At 42.2% G+C, this 23,809-nt stretch overlaps 1 protein-coding gene across 1 annotated transcript in view; it reads right to left on the reverse strand.

Moving 5' to 3' along the window:
- The window catches only part of ASCC3 (activating signal cointegrator 1 complex subunit 3), a 267,934-nt gene that overhangs the window by 133,180 nt on the left and 110,945 nt on the right, over window positions 1-23,809 (reverse strand). Inside the window, exon 13 of the mRNA XM_056856333.1 lies at window positions 12,140-12,274. Coding sequence (XP_056712311.1) covers window positions 12,140-12,274 — 135 coding nt within the window. The remainder of the gene's footprint in view (window positions 1-12,139; window positions 12,275-23,809) is intronic.

A 23,809-nucleotide genomic window follows, 5' to 3' on the forward strand; every position in this document is an offset into this window, starting at 1 on the left:
CTTTAAAAAATGCCACCAAAACACTTCCTACTTTTTTGATTTACAGCTTTCCCATACAGCTGGGTTGTCAATATTACTGTGAATAGTCTTAAATCTTACCTAAATAGTACCTAAATAGTACCTAAATCTTAACTACAGATATTTGGATTATATTTATTCAGCCTTGCACAAATAAAGTGGTTATAAATAATTGTTATAATGAAAATTCCATATAAATCATTGACAATTGTGTCTGTTAAGTGCAGTCAAGTCACGGCTGAATTATGGCGACTCCAGCAAGAGGCTTTCAAAGCAACTGAGAAACAGAGGTGCCATTGCCTTCCTCCGCAGAGTCTTCCTTTGTGGTCATCCTTCCAGGTACTGACCCTGGTTAGCTTCCAAGATGAGATTGGGCTATATCATGCTGCCTTCCCTCCCAATTGACAATTAAAGGATCCAAATTAAAATTCCCTTTTCTGAATTTTAACCTACAACCAAATTGCCAAATCCAGAATCTCCTCAGAATACAGCAGTAGAGAGACACAAATAAAAGCATGGTAGACATAAGGAGTACAGAAGGAAAAGAAGAGTTGGTTTTTATACCCTGCTTTTCTCTATCAAAAGGAGTCTCAAAGTGGCTTACAATTGCCTTTCCTTCCTCTTCCCACAACAGGCACCGTGTGAGGTAGGTGAGGCTGAGAGAGTTGTGACTAGCCCAAGGCCACCCAGCTGGCTTCGTGTGGAGGAGTAGGGAAACAAATCCAGTCCACCAGATTAGCCTCCGCCACTCATGTGGAGGAGTGGGGAATCAAACCTGGTTCTCCAGATCAGACTCCACTGCTCTAAACCACCGTTCTTAACCACTACACCACGCTGGCTTTGTTTTGGGGGAATTAACAGGGACCGGCCAAGCAGCAGAAAATGGCAGCGCTGTCGGGGTGAGATTTACTAGGGCTGAGAGGAGGATGACACACATTTGGAGTCGGTTGGAAACAGGTTGAACAGGTTGTGAAATCCACAATTGCAGAAGAAGAAATGAACTGGCCGTGATGCTTGAGGACACAAAGACTTTGCTAAGCAAGTTCTTGGTAGCATCAAAAAGCTAGAGCAGCTGAAGTTATTTCAACAAGAGTTGCTCTAACAGAAGCCACTCTCCCCCCACCCCCAATAAGACCATTTACAGAACAATTGCTGTAACTGCAAAGTCTTCCAAATACAACAAATGTAAAAATCCAAATGACACAGCTACATGAGCTGCAGCACACAGGAAACACTATTAATTGTTAAGGGACTTCTACATTATATGGCCTATTAGATCACCACCTCCATCTCTTGGGCTCAGAAGCTCACAGAAATGTCAATGTAATTGCTAAAACAACATTCCACGAAGGATCTTTTGAGTTTACTATTTGTTTTTCATATAACATACAGCACAGAACCTCTGAAGGCTTCTTCTAATAGGGGGAATTTATAGAGGGCTAGAGATATAATATTTGTACTGTACTCTATAAAAATAATAACTGGGAAGACAATTGCTCTACTTTATTAATTGGGGGAGAATAGCAAGACTTAGTTATTACTTTGCATGCCAAATTTAAATAACCAAGAGTAGCTTTTTTTTTTAAAAGCTCTAAAGCAAACTAAGAAATATAGGCTCACAGTCGGTGTTATTTATCTTACATGCTAAAAAACAGTGCTGTTGTGCAAGGTTATTGGATAGGTGAAGGTAAGCATGTCAGCATATAAATCAGCAGACTCTAGGTTTCTGCATCATTTGGGTTGGCATCTATGTATAGCTGACCATGAATACACAACTGCCCAAAGTTATCAAAGTCCTGACAAGGCTAATAGAAAAAAAAAGTTCTTGTCAAAAAATGCAGCTATGAGAAGGTAATAGGGTGTGACAATTAGTGATAACATTTGAGGAGGAAAGTTTACCTTGTGGTACAGAAAGAAATTATAATAAACTCTGTCATGGAAGTTTGTTGGGTGACCTTGGGCAAGTTGCTCACTCTGAGCCTAACCTACCTCACAGGGTTGTTGTGAGTATAAAATGGAAAAAGGGAAAGAGTTATAAGCCATTCTGGGTTCCCAATGCGGAGAAAAAGTGGGTATATATAAAGTTAAAAAAAAGGCACATCAAGAATTCCTTGAATACCACCCAAATGCAAATTACCAGTTGGGTTATAAAGTTCTGAATCTATATTTCATTAATTATTTCATTGTATAATTCTACAGAGAAAGTAAGAAATATAATACTTTCTACACAGTACTTATAAAAGATTATCATGACTATGATAATAAATTTCGTGCATTGTGAAGGGAGTTAAGACTAGATGACTTTTTAGGTACCTTCCAGCTCCATGTTTCTAGGCAATGGCAAAGAAGAAAATCTTTCCCGTTACTACACCACAGCTTGTAAGCTCTCTGAGCAATATTTAAAAGTAGTATGTATGTATGTATGTATGTATGTATGTATGTATGTATTATTTCCATTTGTTACCCAGCTCTTCCCGGCCAAAGCCAGGCTCAGAGTGGCTAGTAACAGTATTATTTATGAAATTCTGTGGACCCCCTTTCTTATTTTGAAAAGTTATCAGCACTGAAATTTTAAAGAAGTACATTTATTGGTAAGGATTCAAACTATGCAAAATATTCAACTGTTCACACAACTCTTTCGCCCATGACATACAAAATATATTTTATACAGTTTGGTAAGAAAATGGCAAATGAGACATACAAAACAGATTAGTTTTACCATTGAGACTTCTGCAGCATCCAGCTACAGGAATTCTTTGTGAAGAAAAAAAGAAATCAAATATCTAATTGCAGATGTCTCTGGAACATTATGCAAAAGAGGCCATTTGATTTGATTTCAGAACACAGAAAATGGAGAATATACTATTTAGTGACCTATTAAGTAAGACAGTGTACTTGGGCTTAAGGTACTAATTAGTTTACCTCAAAGGGACAAATCCACAAATTTTGTATTTATTTATCTAGATAATTTATATATGTTGCCTCTCCGGATATCAGCTCCTACTGGGATGAAATGGTGGCAGCATTTATATCCAGCAGGTTCAATTACTAGTGTGTACAGGAAAGAATGATGGTACGAACTTTTTTTTTTTAAAGACACATGTGTCCTCCCACCCTTCTCTATAAAGTAAAGAAATGTATCCCATTGTACACTTTGAGCAAACTGTTCTCTCACCCTCAGGTGCTTGCCTACCAAAATAAAGAAACAAATAAATATAGCCTACTTACAAAGTGGTGTGAAGGGCATAACATTTATAAAATAGACACCCGCACCAATTACCGTATTTTTCGCTCCATAAGACGCACCTGACCATAAGACGCACCTAGTTTTTAGAGTAGGAAAACAAGAAAAAATATTCTGCCGAATAAAGACCCCTGTCCAGTTTCCAGGGAGTCCCTAGAAGCCGGGCGGGGGTCTTTAAACTGCTCTGCGCTGCCTGCCTAGTTTTACCTCCCCCCCCTTTCCCGGTCCGAGGCTCAGCTGTTGGGCAGGGGCCCGCCCGGCTTCTAGAAACTCCCTGGAAGCCGGGCGGGGGGGGGGGGGTCTTGAAAGGCCCCAGGTTCAATCTCCGGCATCTCCAGTTAAAGAGCCCGGGCAGGTAGGTGATGTGAAAGAGCCCCTGCCTGAGACCCTGGAGAGCTGCTGCCAGTCTGAGTAGACAATACTGAATTGGGGGGGGGGTCTGATTCATTAGAAAGCAGCTTCATGTGTTCATGTGTATTTTGGAGGGGGCTGTGAGCTCAGTGGCAGAGCCTCTGCTTGGCATGCAGGAGGTCCCAGGTTCAACCCCCAGTGGCATCTCCAGTTAAAGGGAACAGGCAGGTAGGTGATGGGAAAGACCCTTTCTGCCTGAGACCCTGGAGAGCCATGGGGAGGGGGCTGTGAGCTCAGTGGCAGAGCCTCTGCTCGGCATGCAGGAGGTCCCAGGTTCAACCCCCAGTGGCATCTCCAGTTAAAGGGAACAGGCAAGTAGGTGATGGGAAAGACCCCTGCCTGAGACCCTGGAGAGCCATGGGGAGGGGGCTGTGAGCTCAGCGGCAGAGCCTCTGCTGGGCATGCAGGAGGTCCCAGGTTCAATCCCCAGCGGCATCTCCAGTTAAAGGGAACAGGCAAGTAGGTGATGGGAAAGACCCCTGCCTGAGACCCTGGAGAGCCGCTGCCGGTCTGAGCAGACAGTACTGACTTGGATGGACCGAGGGGGGGGGGCTCTGGTTCAGCATAAGGCAGCTTAACGAGGAGGGGCCCGTGGCTCAGTGGCAGAGCCTGTGCTTGGCAGAGGTACTACTGCAGGTCCCATTACTGCCTTTTTCTCTTTTCTTCCTTGCCTGTAATTAAAACGGGCAAGGGAAAGGGGGGGGGGTGTCAGCTTTTAACTCCCTTCCTCTCCTGCTTTTCCTCCACAAGAGGGGATTCCTTGATCTGCAAAGGAAATGCTTCAGAAGAACCACTAATAAATATATATATATTTAGAAATCTCTCTTGTCTCTCTCTCTGGTCCTGTCCCCCCCCTTTCACACGCCAGTGACAAGTTTTAAATTGAGTCCACAGGGGAGATCTCTTCCCCACTCACCCCCCCATCCATCCCTTTTTTTCCCCCAAGCCAGAGGCAAACCCCCCACCCCCACCTTTTCCCTTCAGTCCCAGCAAGAGCCTCTCCTCTCTGCCTGCCTGCCATTATGTGCAACCATCTTTTCAAGCCAGGCTTCCCTCTCCCCCTCTCTGCAGGCTGCTGTGGCAGGGAGAGGGAGCCCTTAAACATGCCTGCCTGAAAAAAAAAGCACCCTTCCCAGGATCGGCCCCTCCCTGGCTTTGCAGCACGCACTAGCCTTCTTGCTCAAGGCTACCAGCAGCAGCAGGTCTGTTTGCATGGGGGTGGGGAGGCGTTTTGCATGCCATCTTGGGGAATTGGGGGGGGGGGAGAAATCTTTTCTCTCTTTCTCCTTTTGGCTATTTATTCATGGAAGGTTTTGCATTGGATTTGTCACTCTATAGAGGCACATTTTCCCCATCTGAATTCTCAAAGTTCTGCACGGGGGCTTATTGTTGAGTTTTGAGAATATGGATGGGGAAAAAGTGCATCTAAAGAGCGGCAAATCCAATGCAAAACCTTCCATGAATAAATGGCCTTTGTTTCCTGGTGGGGGCCTGCCTGCTGCAACCCTTGTAAACTATTCCTCCCCCCCTCCTTTTATTCGCGCATACACACACAAGGGGGTGGAAATACATATTTGCAGGCCCCGCTTGCAAGACACCAGCAGCTCAATGCAGCAGCAGCAACGTTGTTACGGCTCTGAAATGCCTACGCGGTGGGGATCGCCGAGGGGGAAGTGGGAGAGGGAAAAAAGGAAGGCCGGGCGGTCGGGGCGAGCGGAAAGGAAGGAGGGAGGGCCCGCGGATCGTCCCAGCGGCGGGACCCGGCCTCGCTCTTTGCCCACCCCGCCTGGTCTCCGTGCAGTGAGTGGGGGGGGGAGGCGGAGGCCCCCGGTTCAGTCCCTGCGGGGTGCCTCCGCTCCCTCCCGCCCCTGGCCCCGGCGAGCTCGGAGCTGCCCGGCCTCCGCCTCTCCCCCCCACTCGCTGCACGGAGACCAGGCGGGGCGGGCAAAGAGCGAGGCCGGGTCCCGCCGCCGGGACGATCCGGGGGCCCTCCCTCTTTCCCTTCTGCTCGCCCGGCCTCCGTGCAGTGGGGATCGCCGAGGGGGAAGAGGGAAGAAAGGAAGGCCGGGGGTTGAAGATGGTGGTGCTGGGGCGGCTCCTGCTGCTGCTGGGCTCCTGGGCGGCCGGCGCTGGAGGTAAGCAGACCCCCCACCCCCGACCCCCCGGCCTTCCTTTCTTCCCTCTCCCACTTCCCCCTCGGCGATCCCCACTGCACGGAGGCCGGGCGAGCGGAAGGGTGCAGTGAGTGGGGGGGGGAGGCGGAGGCCGGGCAGCGCTGAGCTCGCCGGGGCGAGGGGCGGGTGGGAGCGGAGGCTCCCCGCAGGGACTGAACCGGGGGCCTCCTGCTATGCCAAAGCACAGGCTCTGCCACTGAGCCACGGGCCCCTCCTCGTTAAGCTGCCTTATGCTCAACCAGACCCCCCCCTCGGTCTACTCAGGAACAGGAAGCGGGGGAGGTTAAACTACTCTGCGCTGCCTAGGCAGGCAGCACAGAGCAGTTTAAATACCCCGCCTCCCAGCTGGCTGTCCCGGCAGAACGCCGGCTTGCGTTCGGGTGCGCCCAGCGGCTGGGGGGAGGGGCGGGGGTCCGCACATTCGCTTCATAAGACGCACCGACATTTCCCCTCACTTTTGAGGAGGAAAAAAGTGCGTCTTATGAAGCGAAAAATACGGTAGTTTTATTTTAGAAGAGAATGAAATTGTCATGCATTGTTATTAGAGATGTAAGAGTACTGGAACACTATATTCATATGTATCTACAAAAAAAAAGAAAAGAAATAGGTTGCTCACTGTTTTGTTCTCAATAATCCCCAGCCAAATTAAAGCAGGCAAGATTAGTCTTATGGAACTAATTCAGTTTTAAGCACATGCTCCCTCACTTCAGCACAAGATGAGTACCCAAGGGAAAAGACTCTATGAAAGGTGCTGGGAACAGAAAATACCATGCAAAACACTGAAATCATAGTTAACATGCTTATAATGTAAATGTAACACAGTCCAAAACCGCAGCACTCTGGTTTGTGTACTGAAAACATTGAATAACAGACAATGTGCAATAATAAAAAATCCACAAGGTGGCTCTCAATACTCAAAATTAAATATATATAATGTAACACCCACATATTTCATAGAGCTACATTAAAACTAGTTTCTAAGGAGAAGTTGATTTTCACCATTCAGAACTTAATAGAAATTGTACTAAAGCACGGACATAAGGAAGGCACCATGCAAGACAGGCCGCTTCTTCCTTTTGCCTCAGCATTGTATATGTGTGCATTGTACATGCATGCATACGTACACACAGAGGAAAAACTAAATAATTATAATAATGCATTAGCATACTTTCTGCAGATGAGGTTTTGAAGACTGTTCCTGTTTTTTTTATATATAGTAAACTGTCCTAGGAGTTGTAAGAACTGAAGATATAGAGCTTTTAGTACCTCGTCAGATTTTTGGCATGCCTTCTATCTTTGATGTGAGAAATGGCAACATAAGGCAGGACTCCCTGGTCACTCAACAGCTCCACCCAGTTTAATTTGCAAGATTTTCCAAAGAAGAGGAAGAAGAGATAGAAAAATAAAATAACAGAATGCACTGTTACTAAAAAACCAATAAAATATCTGGGAATATATGCAACAGAACAAAAAGATAACCTCTACAAAGATAACCTCTATCAAAGAGTTTGGACAAATATCTGTGAAAATATTCAAAAATGGGAAAGGTTAAGAATGTCGTGGTTAGGAAGAATTTTGCAATCAAAATGAATATATTACCAGAGCTGATTTTCTTATTCCAGATGTTACCGATTTACATAGATGAAAAGACTGAAAAAATGGAGTGGAAGAAAGCCAAGAGTAAGATTTAAAGTATTACAAGATGAGAAGAAAAGAGGAGGTCTAGCTGTACCAAATATCAAATTGTACAGCCACGTTGCAGCACTAGTGGGGCAGCCTGCTGAGGCTTCCTCAGATGAGGAGGACCTTGAGGCAGCAGGCAATGGAAGGGAGGAACAGCAGCAGGCCGAGCAGCCCCAGACAGACGAGTTCCCCCCATGACTACAACTGCCCAGAGCAGGGGACTCATCTGTGTCAGAGAGCCAGCTGCGGGCAATGTCACCAGAGAGCCCCCCAAAGCCGATGGAGCAGAGGCATCAAAGGTTCAGAGCACTCCTACACGAGCGTACAAGGAGTGCTAGACTGCAGGCCCAGTGAAGAGCACTCCCTGCTGACAGTGATGAGGTTAATGTGCTTCACTCAGCAGGGAATGCTGAGTCAGAAGAACAAGCAACAGCTGGTTCACCCTAGGCCTATTTAAGCAGGTACCTGCATCCAGGCCAGGGTGGGGACAACTTGTTACTACCACCCTGTGTTCTCCGTGGATTCTAATACTGCCTGATGCTCTTGTGGCCTTGACCTTGGAACAGATTTTGACTTGGCATTTGGACTTATCTTCTGATACTGACTTTGGACCCAGACCTGGAACAGGCTGGTATACATCCTAGAACCACTATTTAACTATGCTACCCTCCTCTGGCCCTCAGATCTGCTGACATTTAGGATACTGGGTGTCAGAATGGATTATTGATCCAAATCAAAGGAATGTAAAACTGAAAATAAGTGATATTAAAGAAGGAATACATAACTAAGGATTAAGAAGTAATTAAAAGCAATTCAAACTTAAGATAGAAGACATATCTTGAGAAATGGTTTGTTAAGAATATGGTTTCAATGCAGAGGAAGAATAAGTCTGCCAACTTTACCATTCACATCCTCAGTTGACCCTTATTGTGACAACAGCACAAGGAAGAAAACCAACTATATAATTGATGACAATATGATGGATAAGCAAGGAAAAATAAAATCTTTGCAAACAGTCAAGGATGAAGGAAAGAATATTCCATGGTTATTATATCATCAAATGGTATCAAAATTGAGAAAACATATAGTCAAAGAAGGTGGCCAATTAAGAAAGATGATTTTTAACAATTGATTACTGGAGACTCATGACACTTGTTAGGAAAAAATATATATAAAATGTTATTTCAATATGATACTAAAACAGAACAAGTAAAAGATTGCATGATAAAGTGGATGCAAAATTTTGGAGGAAACATACATATGAGTCAGTGGGAAAGTCTTTGGACTATACATACAGTGAGGGGAAAAAGTATTTGATCCCCTGCTGAATTTGCCCGTTTGCCCTCTGACGAAGAAATGACCAGTCCATAATTTTAATGGTAGGTCTATTGTAGCTGTGAGAGACAGAATAACAACAGGAAAACCCCCAGAAACAGATGGCGCATTGGCGGAGCAGGGGTGGATCCATGTATCGGAAACCACCTTGTTGTCTGATGATCGAAGCATCGAGAAACAGCCCAAACCCCGTGATTGGGACAGCACCGAAGTAGCGCTCAGTGACCCCGCCAGGACACAGATCTCTGTGTGAGGCCAACACTACCTGGGAGTGGAGCACCCAAAGCCATACTCAGGGAACAATGGAGAGGAGCCATGAGAACTAGGTAAATGCTGAACTTTAAAATTACTGCAACCCCAAGTAAAGTTAGCCTGTCCTAATTAAACATTCTTTAGGACAAGTTCTAACTACCAGGAAGCCAAGGACAGACGTTTCCCATAACTGTTCAAAATCTCCATCCGACCATGAAACAATGAAGGTGAGATATCACGGGTAAGATTATACCATTACCCACTCTTGGACGATAGCCACTATGGGATAATTTCCCCATCTCCAGCAACGCTCTTTTGTCATCATGACAAAGGTAGGACTGGAAACAGTTTATAATACCTCCTGTACATGGATCTTCTTTGTATACATTCATTGGAGTCATTTACTCCCTTCGGAAAATTCAACAATTCTGTATTTTGCACTACCCTACAATTTTTAAACTAATGCAGAATTTTGTTACAGCTGGCTAACTGAAGCTCAAAACCCCTCTCCCTCCCCCACTTTAAAAATGTATTTGTATCTTTCTTGGTAACCAAATGAGATAATCCTTATTTTTTCTTCTTCTTACTCCTTCACACACAGAGCATTTTAAAATAAGCTGGAAGCAGAAGAAATCATTACAAGATTGCAACCTACAGAGACTTAGAATTTAAAGTACAAAATTCAGAGGGGGGAGAAAATGAAGAAAAAGCTGTAAAAAACCCAGTAAGCTGCTGAACTTTTAAACAAGGTTATATCTGAACCAAATGTTTGATATGCTGTGCTGAGCATAAGTTATGATAAATGTTTTGCATAACTGAGCCATAATTTTGATACAAATGAATCTTTCCTGCAAACATCAGCAGATGAAAACATCTTTTTTTGTTCTTGCGTCTCACAGGGCAGTGAAATAGCTCCATTAATTATCACTAATGAGAGTGCAACCTATGAGTTTCAGTAACAAACTGTCACTTATGGAAAATAATATTAATGTTTTAGTAATGTGTAAATGTTTCTAAACAGATGGGTTTTAATTAGCCTGACATGTCGTGAAGTACCAACAAAAAGAAAATAGTTAATACATTCAAATTCCTTGTTGGAATATCATCATCGTGTATTGGATTTTATTCCTCTACCATAAATTAATGATGGATCAATTATGTGCCCACAGTGAGAGAGGGGGTGAGAAACAATTAAGCCAACATTCAAAGTTGGGTGAATGAATAGGCCATCATTGTGTTAACCATGGTTCCATTTTGTTGTTGGCAGCAAGTATGTAGGCAGCAAGTATGTAGGGAGCCAGCATGGTGCAGTGGTTAAGAGCGGTGCTTTGGAGCGGTGGAGTCTGATCTGGAGAACCCGGATTGATTCCCCACTCCTCCACATGAGCAACGGAGGCTAATCTGGTGAACTGGATTTGTTTCCCCACTCCTACACATGAAGCCATCTGGGTGACCTTGAGCAAGCCACATTCTCTCAGCTTCACCGAACCTGGTTTGATTCCCCTCTCCTCTGTGGAGGCTAATCTGGTGAACTGGATTTGTTTCCCCACTCCTACACACGAAGGCAGCTGGATGTCCTTGGGCAAGTTACAGCTGTTAGAGCTCTCTCAGCCCCACCTACCTCACAGGGTTGTGGGGACGGGAGGGGAAGGAGACTGTAAACCGGTTTGAGTCTCCCTTAAGCGGTAGAGAAAGTCGGCATATAAAAACCAACTCTTCTTCTTCTTCACCTGCTCAGTCCAACTGCTGAAAGGCAGCTTGCACACCAGCCCAACTTCTGAATAAGCCTGAGAGGCAGAATAACAGCAACCAGAGGTTCCAGTGCAGTTAGGTCCCCCTGCTCTACAACACTAGGGAGAGATCTGAAGCTTGTATCAATTGCTAGATGGGTTAAACTAAAGTCTCTGTTCAGGAATTACCTGCAGGGTGCCAAAGCCTCCTTACCCCAAAGACTGAGTTCCCTGCTGGAACAAATCGCCATTGTGATAACAAATATCAACCACAACAAGCAACAAACATGGGAGGGGGGAGGCAAAGTTGCTATGAGAAAGACAGAAAAAAAACAGAATGGGGGGAGGAGAGGAGAGAAAAACAGCAGAAAGTTCAAGTCTCAGCTGTTCCAGGGACGGACATATAGATGGGTGTTTTCACCGGCTGGGCATTTCTGCTTTGAGGTACAGGGTTTATATCGGAATTTACTGTATTCTGTCATTTGTAACATGGGCAAGAAGAACAATTTAGTAAATGTACTATATTGGCATGGCTTCTGTAAACCAATGGATACCTTTGGCTCCAACCCCAATTGTTTGGACCCAACCCAGTATTTCTTTTAAACATTAGCAATAATCCAGGATATACAGAAGATTAGGGCTTCATGGTTAAAGTACAGGTTTCTTAGTTTTTGGTAAATCCAATTTGTATTAATGTATGCCATGCTGCTCACAGTCTACAGAGCTGATTAAACCACATAACAAAAACTTAGATATACATAGCAGGACCCAGATTTTGTTATGAACAGTGTCATGATATGAAATCCTTTGAAAGTAATCCCATTCACCACTGCATTTCAAGGATAAATCACTATGCAACATTTGGTAGAAATGTTTTTTTGTAAAAAAAATAGCCTTTTGGGTGTGAGGAGTTTGGTACAAATGCATGTAAACTGGCAAATAAGAAAATAACATGGTGGCAGTGCTTTCAGATTTTAACCCTTTAGCCCCCCCCCCCAACCCTTATGATGCATCAGTATTTTCAAACACAGGCTGGGATCATCGGCATTTTCCACAGGAAGGACTTCCTTGCTTCCCTTGGACTGAAGCAGTCACAAAAGCCTCCCAAAATGTTGCTCTGGGTAGACAAGGGAGTCCAGAAACAGCCTGGGAGGGGAGTTTTGGGTCTGCAGCAGGAGAGGGGAAATGGTGAAGATCCCCTTCCTCTCCACAGAAACCCTCTGTTGAATCAAAGCCACAGACTCAATGGTTGATCTCTACTGCTATAATTAGCCATAAAACTAGTCACTTACTTGTTTTTCAGATTGTCCATAATCTGGGCCCTGGGATGGCAAAAAGTAGCAAATGTGGCCATTATTTTTGGCTTTTTCACGAAGAGCCATAGCAGTCCGGACAGTGGCATTTCGAGCATGAACAAAAACCATCACCTTGAAGAGGAAAAAAAATATATTTTATAAGTTTGTTAAAAATAACTAACGGTTCAATAAAACTCCTACTAAATTAAGTATTTGGATTTAACCATGATAACTATTCTAGTTCAGAGTGGAAGACTGCTCACCTCCTAGGCAGATGATTTTCCCTGCTCACCAACTGGAAGGCAAGTGTACTTTGCTGCAGTCACTTTGATTAGGCAGCATGGATGTGCCGCCACCAAAGAGGCTGAGGCAAAAATCCTTGGATGGAGGAAACACATGTATCTATTAGAGATTCTATGCCTGCCACCAGTGAATAACATTGCTACTCAGCTATGCTTACCTTCTTCTGCACTGTGTAATATAGCTAGAGTCAATATAAAGTCTATCAAGAGGAGCATACTGCAGCCACAATCTTCCTTGTCTTGCTGTTCAAAATTCTGAGCAGATAATAAATCAGGCAAACTGAATTCATCCATTCATATTTAAATATGAATTGCAGGGCCAGCCAGAGAGGCACAGGTCTCAATGCGTGGATGAGAAAGCGGTGCTAGGAGGAAGGGTTTAGATTTGTTAGGCACTGGGGAACTTTCTAGGACAAGCCAAACCAGTACAAAGAGACAGGCTTCATTTGAACTGAAAGGGAACCAGGCTGCTTGCAATTAGTATCAAAAGCATGGCAGAGCAGCTTTTAAACTAATTCCAGGAGGAAAGCCTGAGCTGGGGAGCCTGTGGTTTGGGACAAGTCAGTCCAAAGGGATGATTGCCTCAACACTTGGGGTAATATTGACAGGAGCATAACAGAACTTGGGAGTGAGAGTAGGATGGCAAAGGAGGGCCATGTGTGGAGACTAAGGGGCTGAGGGAGTCTATATAGATGTCTATATGCCAATGCTAGAAGTCTTCGACCCAAGATGGAAGACCTGGAGTGCTTGGTTCTCAATGACAATTTACGATGGGTAGTCATGTTAGCCTGTCTGTAGCAGTAGAAAAGAGCAAGAGTCCAGTAGCACCTTAAAGACTACCAAAATGTCTGGCACTGTGTGAGCTTTCATGAGTCACAGTTCACTATCTGAAGAAGTGTTTAGATATAGTAGGTATCTCAGAAACATGGTGGAATGGGGGAAAATTTATGGGATACCAACGTCCGTTGGTAAGAGCCCTGTGGAGCAGAGTGATAAGCTGTACTGCAGTCCAAGCTCTGCTGATGACCTGAGTTTGATCCCGATGGAAGTCGGTTTCAGGTAGCCGGCTCAAGGTTGACTCAGCCTTCCATCCTTCCAAGGTCGGTAAAATGAGTACCCAGCTTGCTGGGGGTAAAAGGAAGATGACTGGGGAAGGCACTGACAAACCACCCCGTAAACAAAGTCTGCCTAGTAAACGTTGGGATGTGACCTCACCCCATGGGTCAGGAATGACCCGGTGCTTGCACAGGGGACCTTTACCTTTATAAATCTATAGTGCAGCCTCATTTGGAATACTGTGTACATTTCTGGTCACCATATTGCAAAAAGGACATTACAGAGCTGGAAAAAGTACAGAAGAGGGCACCCAAGATGATTAGGAGATTTGAGCACCTTTCCTATGAGGAAAGGCTGAAGAGTCTGGGACTTTTCAGTTTAGAAAAGAGATAGCTAAGGGGGAACAAGCTAGAGGTTTTTAAGATTATGCCTGGGGCAGAGACAGTTGACAAAAAAATATATCTTTCTCCCAAAATACTAGAACTTGAGGGTATTCAATGAAGCTGATGGGTAGTAGATTCAGGACAGACAAAAGGAAATACTTCTTTACACAGCGAGCGATAAAAATGTGGAATTCGATGCCACTACAAGATGTAGTGAAGGCCACAGGCATAGCAGCTTTAAAAGGGGATTAGATAGATTCATGTAGGACTATCAGTGGCTACTAGCCATGGTAGCTAAAGGGAACATCCATGTTCAGGGGTAGTCAACCTCTGAATCCCACTGCCAGGAGACAACATTAGAGAAGGGCCTCGGCCTTTATGCCCTGTTGTTGGCCCTCCAAAGCAACTGGTTGGCCACTGTGTGAGAGAGGATGCTGGACTAGATGGACCACTGGTCTGATCCATCAGGACTCTTCCTATGTTTTTAAATTTTAATCACACTTAACATGTTAGACTAGGCTAAAGTGTTAGACTAGGATCTGGGAGACTCAGGTTTGAAACCTCTGTTATGGAAGCTTTCTTCAATTAAAGTGACTTTTGAGTGGGGTGGCCCACTAGGACTGTCCTACACTGTGGCTGGTATCTTGGTTAGCAACATATTGATTTTTGGGGGACATTTTATTATGAAAATCATTATAAACATGTAGATACAAAAAAAATACATCTACAAACAGGAAAAACTTAAAGAAACAAAACAAATTACAGTAATTATTGCTGGATGTTCCAAAATATAATGATAATATCCAACATTCATGAAACTTATTATTATTCTTTGAAATCTCTGCTACTATGTCAATTTTGTTAGTAGTGCAATATGCCAGGTGAACTTAAATCAGGTGCCACTAGACAGTGACTCTGGTTTTTTCCAGTTTGCACCTACTGCCATCTTTGCAGCTGTACGCTCAAAACCAGCTCTATACCTTAAGAGGCTACATTCTACATACGACAGTAACCTTTGGTTCTAGAGGAATGTTACTGCCTACCCAACATCTCATCGATTTTGGCATTTTGTAATTCAGTTTGATACTGGGACATGTACAGAAGATCCATTTAATATTTTGAATACTTCTGTATGTAATTGCCAATATATGAGGAATTAAATATCACTGAAATAATACCTTGAAGAAATTTTCTTTTAAATTCACTGTTTAGAAATAATGTTACTCCATATCCATTACTATTCATATGTATTAATACTAATACTCTGATCCTTTCCCCATTTCTTGGTATAGTTTAGAGGCGTTGTATCTGGATATGACAAAGAATATATTTTATCAGTGCTTCCACCATATTGAATTCTTGCATTATGTCAAATAATAGTAATATCTAGAAGGTATTATTACTAAGTTTCCATTAATGGATTTACTATAAATTAATTTTTATTCCACATTTCCCTGCCTTGGTAAATAATATTGTGACTTCATTCACAGAAGTTTTACGGACCAGACACACAAAATATACTTGAATAAATGTTTAATCTATACTAGGTCTTTCTTGTACATTCTGGCTCAACTTAATTTGCTGTTCCTGGGTATTTGATGATGTAGATTTCACTAGAGTTTATACTGTATTTTGTGTTACTTTAATTTTTTATGTAAATTGCCTTCAGGATGCTGTTGCAAATTGGCAGCATAAAATTTTAAAATAAATAAATGGATTCATACTTTTTTTGTCTTTTGCAATGAACCACTCACTTTTTTGAACTGGCAATATAAAATTTTAAAATAAATGAATGCATTCATACTTATTATTCTTCACAATGTACCACTCACTTTCAAAGGAGCAAAACAGCTTCAGCTATGCAAATGAAGTAGTAAATTGGTGTATGGAATTGATCACATCAGACTGAAATAGAGTGCGCATGTGATGAAATGGGCCACAAGGCAAAATAAAGATATAAATAGACAAACAAATAAATCCCATACATAGAAAAGTTGCACATCAGACATGAATGATACCCTAGAACCTGAACGTATATATCATGTACATCCTTTAAAACTGTCTGAAGTAGTATAATCTGGAATCAGTTTTATAGCCTCATCTGCTGTATGTGAGAACTAAGCCTAAAGGCCCAATCCTGGGGGGCGTAGATCCATGGCAGCCAGGAGAGGCAGAGCCGTGACACCTCCTCAAAGGCGTCCTGGCCACCGTGGAGCCTATAAAAGCACTTTAAACATAAAAATAATAAAAACGGGGAAAATGCCCCATTGAAAACAGTGAGGCAGCGCCATCACTCAAGGGGGCGATACTGGGGCAAAAGGGCTGTGGTAGCTGCCTAAAGGCATCTCCACCATTGAGAACCCCCCTCCACCGCCGGTGCGGTGGGGGCCGGCAGCACCCGGATGCTGACCTGTTTGCCCCCATACCGGCCTAGGTATCGCCTTATTCCATGATAAGGTGGCACCTATGCTGGTGCGAGGTCACGCCAACTCTAAAGAAGCTTCGCCACCCCCCCTTCAGGAATGGGCTGCCCATCTTGAACAAAAGCAGTTGATGCAAAATAGTTATAAGGTATTCATCCAGAAGAGGAGCACACTGGCGTATGCCAGAGGTTTGGGGACAATTTTAAATTACATAACAGGTTGTAAACACTCACAACTTAAACAATTGCATCCTGGATGCAGCTGAGAACTGATTTCTGTTTTTAAAGGCATTAGGACTGCACAATATTTCACTCAATGTGGAAATTAATCTCCAAAGATGTCTAAAGATGGAGACCAACTTTTAAATTTAGGTGTTTGGAATACAACTCCCACAACTTAAAAAACTCAGTTCCTGAGTCAGCTCCAGACCTTTTTGCCTGATTGGCTACAATTTCATCATCACCATCATCACCAGAAGACTGAATATTTATCCCCATCTTTCTCCAGAAAAAAGACTTGAGATGTATTTTAAAAATCTTTGTAACCCATCACAAACAAGATTAAAAAAGAGATTCAAATGGTCACAGATAATTCATTATATGCCCATGCTAAGCCCTCAAAGCAGCCATCCATCTACTGAGAAGGCCCTTCAGAGTAGCTTCAGCTTATAGAGTGCCAGAATGCCAGTAATCCAGGGCCTCCTGGCACACTTACAAAGGCCATTTCCCAACATGGCAGCCACTGCAGAAACACTGCAGAAACATTCAGGCAGATGATAATCAAGTCTACCTGCACATTGACGCCTTAGATAGGCTTTGGTTTGGCAAACAGAGCAGCCACCAAGAATATATTAATCTCTCTTTCCACATTCTCAACATCACACATAATTTTTAACAATCAGTAGCACGTGAGCTTCATTTCTACTTACTTCATGGATGTGATTAAAAAGAAACATATAAATGGCACTGATTCTAGACCTAAAATACAGAATTCCCAAAACATATACTTTTCTTTTAGTCACTTACGGGTGACTACATAAAATATCACCACAGACCTAAGAGGGTTAACTTAGCCTGTCCTAACTATGTCAAGTGAATTTTTATTTCAGTGGCTAACCTCTATGCATTACATTATGCAAATACGTTGGGAAAAGCAATTTGGAAAAGAGAAAAGTGGTTCCACAGCTACAAGCTGTGTAATTAGATCTGTACTCTGAAGTTCAAAGCTAGCTCTGGTGTCTCAAGAGCTGAGAGCTTGTGTAGCTTTTCTCAGAAAAAGTAAGCTTTCAAATGACAAAATATGCAAGCAAAGCACAAAGCAAATGTCTCCAGGTTAACACTACAGAATTTTATGAATATCTGAAAAAAAAAAAATTGGGAGCTGAAACAGTTTTTACTATTCAGAGTATATATCATAAAGGTATGAAGAACCATACCAAGATGATTCTTCCAGAGAGGAGAGAGAGTTTTTAACCAAAGTTTCAAAGAATGTCTAACTAGTACTTGTCAGAAGCTAATAGTGGATTTGATTACTAGTCTGCATAAGCCTATTTATAGTGCATTGTTTATGGGGTGGGAACAAACTTTAAAGCCACTTGAAAAAACACACCAGTGAAACACCATCATACTTTTCAAACTAATCCTCCTTTCATCCATGTGACAGACTATAGACATACAAGTGATCTGTGAATTTTCTCAGAGCAATCTTACCAACTTTGGTGGCTGCTTTACCACGTTGGAAAGGTGATCAATCTGTTAAATTTTGCTCATTAAAACTATAGTAGAAACATATAAGATCTAAGGCAATAAGAGTGGGAAGGTAGATCAGTGGGCATACTTTGAAATTGACTGATTACACCATACATCCTTTTTTGCTATTATGAGGCAGCAAAGGAAAATTTGTCACCTGTCAGTTGTCGTCATTTGCAAAGTTTCAACATGTACCACTTAGCCCAGATTCTCTTTTTGGAGATTACTTTTCGGAGGTTGCTGGATGACTTTGATAATTTTGCCTGGTTTTCAAATAAAATTCCTTCTACGTTAATTTGTTAAGTGGCCATCAATTCATCTGAATACAACCTGAAGTTATAGGAAGCTTCATCTCTGGATTACTTTGAATCAGCCTGGCTCAGAAGCCTGCAGACTTTTGTGAGTTGAGCCTTCTAACTAATATAGTTGTGAGGAGTCAGTTAAAACAACAAAACAGAGATTAGTTAAATGCCTCCATTAGGAATGTATGAATGAGACTGCTCACTATTATAGTCTTGTTTTTCAAATTCTGACCAATTCCCAGGCAGTTACAGCTGGTGGTCTTTAAAATGTGCTCTTGGGTCCTAGTATTTGTTTAGGACCATTGTGGGGAATTCTTTTTATAGCAATGGATTTCTTAATTATAAACTTTTTTTACCATCACAATTCTAAAAACTGTCTCGCATTTACTGCATAACTCTTAAACGGCTACACTTATTTCCGTCAGGGAGGTCTCACTAGCAATTGCTTTTGTTTCAACACAGAACCTTCCTGGTACGTAGTTCTCCAGCCTGATCTCCTACTATTCAGTGCTTCTATGAGGCTATACAGAAGAATTATCAGTAATTTGCTATCACTGTATTCAGGCTTGAAAGTAAATCCATAGAAATTATCATTATAATCTTTTAATAGCTCATATGATGAAAGCCTAGGGTTTTGATTAGGAATAAGCACCTTCCATGATAGAGGTTTCTGTACTCATGGAGGTGTGTGTGTATATATATATAAAACAGCTTGTAATAGGACAGTATAGCTGGAGGATGACATGAAATTTATCACTGTAGGATAAGCAAAAATTGGTCTGTCTCCTTGCAATAACCTCAGTTTAAAAAATAGAGTTTTGGAAGACAAAATATTTATCTCTCCATTACCTACTTACTCTTCAACAGAATGGCCATCTTGCTAACAAATCTCTTCATTGCCTGACTTCACTTTGAACCTTCTTACATCCAATATTCTACAACTCTCATCTAGGCCCCAAAATCCTGTTAACCACAAACTTCCCTAACCACCTCTGGACTCCGAAAACTTTTTTCTAGTCACATACATCTGACCACCCACAGCAAGCCGCTTAGAAGTTACTACCCAATTTCATTTAAGTTCTATAAAACAGTAGCTGATAACAAGAAGCAAGACATCTTTATTTCCTGTTCTGTATAAAGTTTCACTCTCGCAGGCCAGATTTACAGAACTGCGCTTGCTCCTTCAACATCCACTGAAAGGCAGCATTAAACTGCAGTGAGCACTATTTCAGCCACACTACACATCTGTCTTGGTATCAGTTGCTATGCCTGCCAGATATCAACAATACCCTACAGATTTTGAAGCTAATTTACCACAGTGAAATGTACTCTTGTTCTAACCAGTTCCATTTAAAGTGCTACTCTGTGTCTTCATAAAAGCTTTCTAAAAAAGATTTCAGGATGCTTAGAAGAGCTTGCCGGTGCAGAGCTAGTAGACCATTAGTAGTAGCCAGAATACTTTCTAAGAATATTTTATTTTATGATAAGACAAGCGTTGCAAGATAATCAGCTGCTGATCAACTGAAGTTACAATGAAAGCAAAAGAAATATATTCTGACCCATTCTCCTTTTGGGTACGGAAATTTGGCACATTCTACTGCCCTTCCCCTAAGCCTTCGACACTAATAAAAAGAAAGATTAGAACAACTTTCATGTCACTAAGGATCAAGGCAATGGAAAGTTCTACATCAGAAGGAACCCGTAGATTAGGTTCAAGCATGTATATGTAACAGATTATTATAACTTGACTATGCAAAACTTATCTTACAGATGAATATGTGAACTAACTTCCCTGAAAAGCTTTGTAATATGCAAGTTTTCTTTGTGGTATTTGAATTCTGATTGCTTATTTATATATGCACGTCATTATTTAAGGCCACTGTGAATCAACTGGCCTAAATGTACCAAACGTCAGCCTTTGTATTTTCAGAGACTGGCATTTATTTAGAGCATTTTTAGCCTACCTTTCTCTGAAAATACACTCAAGGTGGGTTGCAATGATAATAAAAAAAGTTAACCCAATAAAATTAGTAAACACATGCAATTAAAAATAATGTAGCAGTGTCAAAAGCCTTTCTGAATATCGTCACCTTGCAAAATCTTGCAGAATCACCACGAAGGGTCCCAGAAGCAAAGCTATCACACGGTTTATCAAATAAGGACTCAGAATCTCCACCTGCCCCCTCTGAGATTCTTCTTAGTTTTAACATAGTTATGTTTGATAGGGAAGAGGTTTCTTCTGCATAGTGGGAAGAGGAAGACAGCTATACTCTTGCATGAACCTGCAAAATAATACATCTCTGCAGTCCTTGAGTCAAAACTGAAGTTTGACCATTAACACCCTGGCCTGCTAAACAGTCACTTTACTGCCACAGTCTAAATGCCTTGACAGAACATTTACGGAATAAGACTCTTCAAACTTGTTCCACAAACAAACCCCATGAATCAAGAAAATAATGTTATTTGGATTTTCCCATGGGCAATTAAGTAACAAATGCTCTATCCTTTAGTGTTAAGCTGGGGAAGGGCAGGATTAATGGAAAGGGGGAAGGGAGCACTGCTTAAGTCTCCTTCCATGATTTAAGATCCTGGAAGAAGATTAACGCTAAGGAGATAACTTACACAAAAAGAAATCAAAGGTGAACCATTCATTTTCAGCACAGACAGCAAGCACACACAAAGACCTTCATAGAAGTCACTTAATGAGTCATATAATGACTCATTCACACAAGCAAGTTACCACCATGTTGCAGGGAATGATACCTGTACAGTCTCCGTGAGAGAAATAAATGAGGGCGGTGGTGAATTAATATCAGTAATAAACAGCAGAGGCAAAGAATAAAAGCCCATTGTCCCCCATGGTCCTCGCATCTGTAACTTAAATTTTTCACAACTGTAGTGGATCCATCCATGGATTTCTCGCGGTCACATTTAGTATGGCCCGAGTATATGATTACCCCACCTCCCACTGACCAATTAATGAAAAACGAATGGTCAAGGGGCAGAGAATAGTCTGCACCTCCATAAGGAAGCAGACCTCATACGCCAAGAGCTATTGATGTAGACCAATGCAATTCATTATTTATGGAATGACTCCATTAATCTAAGAGAGATAGTATAAGGAATGCAAGCATATGGTATACAAACATCTCATCTGCATTCTTTTTAAATTTACTTCAGAATTGAATCAAGCTTTCAAGTTAAAATAAGTCATGAAAGCTGATTAAAACTGAAACATGAGTGCAAGGGACAGAAACAAATATCTTCTGTCATCTGTTATTTATGCTAGAACTGAAATGTTTACACCTCTTGAATTTAGTTCTCATTATTCAATTTCTGCTTAATTTTGAGACTGAAATAGAGCTAAGTGTTGTGGTACAGGCGAGGAGCGAGGGCTGTAAGCGTAGTCTGGGGAACAGTCCAAGGTCATTCACAGTGAAGGCAGAGTCCGAGATAACAATACAGGCAAGGGAAGTCCAAAGCGTTAGTCAGAGCCAGTCCAAGAAGTCAGGATACCAGGAATCCAATGGATAGCAGGTAAACAAGGCAGGTACTCAAGAAGGTTGGTGACAAGTTGCTTGCACGACAGCCAAGCCTAACTGATGGCTTAAATCCCTTCCCCTGCTGCTGTAGCAGCCAGCTGATGCTGATGAGGCTGAGTTCACAGGTGGTGCTTCAGCCCTGCTCTTCCTCATCACTGCTACTGGGGAGGTTCCTCTGTAAAGCCTTCAGCCTAGCACTTTGCCGTCTCTGCTGCATTGCCAGACGGACCTGTTTTCTCCTCTGCTCCAGTGGCCCTGGCGAGGTCTCTGGAGACACTGCATGTTGCAAGGTGTCAGGTCCAACTGGAGTCCTTGAGCTGGCTGGCTGCAGACATGGTGAGTCATCCCCTGACCTTCGCTGATCCTCCACTCCGGCAGGCTGTAGGCCCTGTGGTTGTTCCTGTGGGACTTCTGCCTGAGGATGTCCCTCTTCGTCAGAGGAGGTCTCTGCAGGCTGACTCATGACACTAAGTAAGTCTTTAAACTTACTTGATGGGGAAAAGCCAAAATACAAATGCCAAAGCATTTAACTTACAGGGCAACTTGTGTAGTTCTAAACCATGTTGTGTAATTTGAATGTCATGCTACACTTTTCTTTTAATATGAAGAATTATGGAGTGTCAGCAGGCATGACCAATGGCTGAGAAGAAAGAAGTTTGGCGGCTCACTAGAGAGGAGAAGAAATTGGGGATACCTCAGACCAGATATGCACTCACAGCTTCAGACTTAAGGGATAACACCACTTGTGCCTCATATGGTGCCACCCGACTCCCTATCAAGCCCATTTTGAGTAATTTGGTGTCATCCACAAACCAGGATGTTTCATTCCTTACTCTGAGCATATTACAGAAATACCATAAAGTGCTGGACGAACATGACACCTCCCCTCACCCTTCTTCTACTGGTCTCCTCATCACATTTACCACCACAGTTGTCACTCAGGCATGACGATCGCAGTGCTGTCCCTTGTATTTTATTGACTGCAGCTTGTGCCTCACTTATATCTTTCAGTAGGGGGACAGTTGTGTTGTGCTATCTGGATGCCATCTTTTGTATTGTTTTTATTGTAATGTGATTGTAATTAGATATATATTATATTCTATAGAGTTTATTAATCGACATATGATTTGTGTATGGTTATATGACCCTGTAAACCACTCTGAGCCCCACCTTGGTGGGGGAGGGAGGTATTCAATAAATAAAAACAACAACAATAATTATGTTAAATACCAAAAATCCCTCTACCGATCCTTGCTTGCCAGTTCCTATTTTCTACATTCTTTTGTTAAAAAAATAAATGCAGGATGCAAATGTAATGAACCAACAGTTTCTGACCTTGTACCTTATCTCTGATTGCTAGGTTTTTACTTAGAAGAGTTTGATATTTTGATAGTCCAAAAATGAACAGCTTGAAGGTTTATGAGAGGAGGAATATTTTCACTATGACATAAGTGATTACTTAATACTTTACCGACTCCTACCAGTAGCTAAAATATATTCTGAATTGTTATTGACAGCAAAGAAATAGCAATGTCTATTCTTGTACCAAAAATTAAGCAAGTGTAAGCTCACTCATTAGTATGCAAATTTAAGTCATCAGACCACTAGCCACAGCACTTCTGCAGATGTCAATGGGCTTGGGGAACAGTTATTCAACATAAGCAATTTCTGTAATAAAACCCCCACACACACCCTAAGCTGCTTTTCATTTTTCTTCTGATAATAAACATTTCTAATCCATACAATAAGACAAAACTGCCCCATTTTTTGAATATGTGGGGTCAAGGAAGATAATCTCTTTTAAGACTAGGCAGAACTAAGGAGGGGGGGATGTTCCATACTACTATTCTTTCTTATTATAATAGATTATCTTCCCCAATGAACTACCCCAATCATGACAATAATTCTAAG

The sequence above is a fragment of the Euleptes europaea genome, chromosome 10, assembly GCF_029931775.1.
Source record: "Euleptes europaea isolate rEulEur1 chromosome 10, rEulEur1.hap1, whole genome shotgun sequence".
Classification (NCBI taxonomy): Eukaryota; Metazoa; Chordata; class Lepidosauria; order Squamata; family Sphaerodactylidae; genus Euleptes; species Euleptes europaea.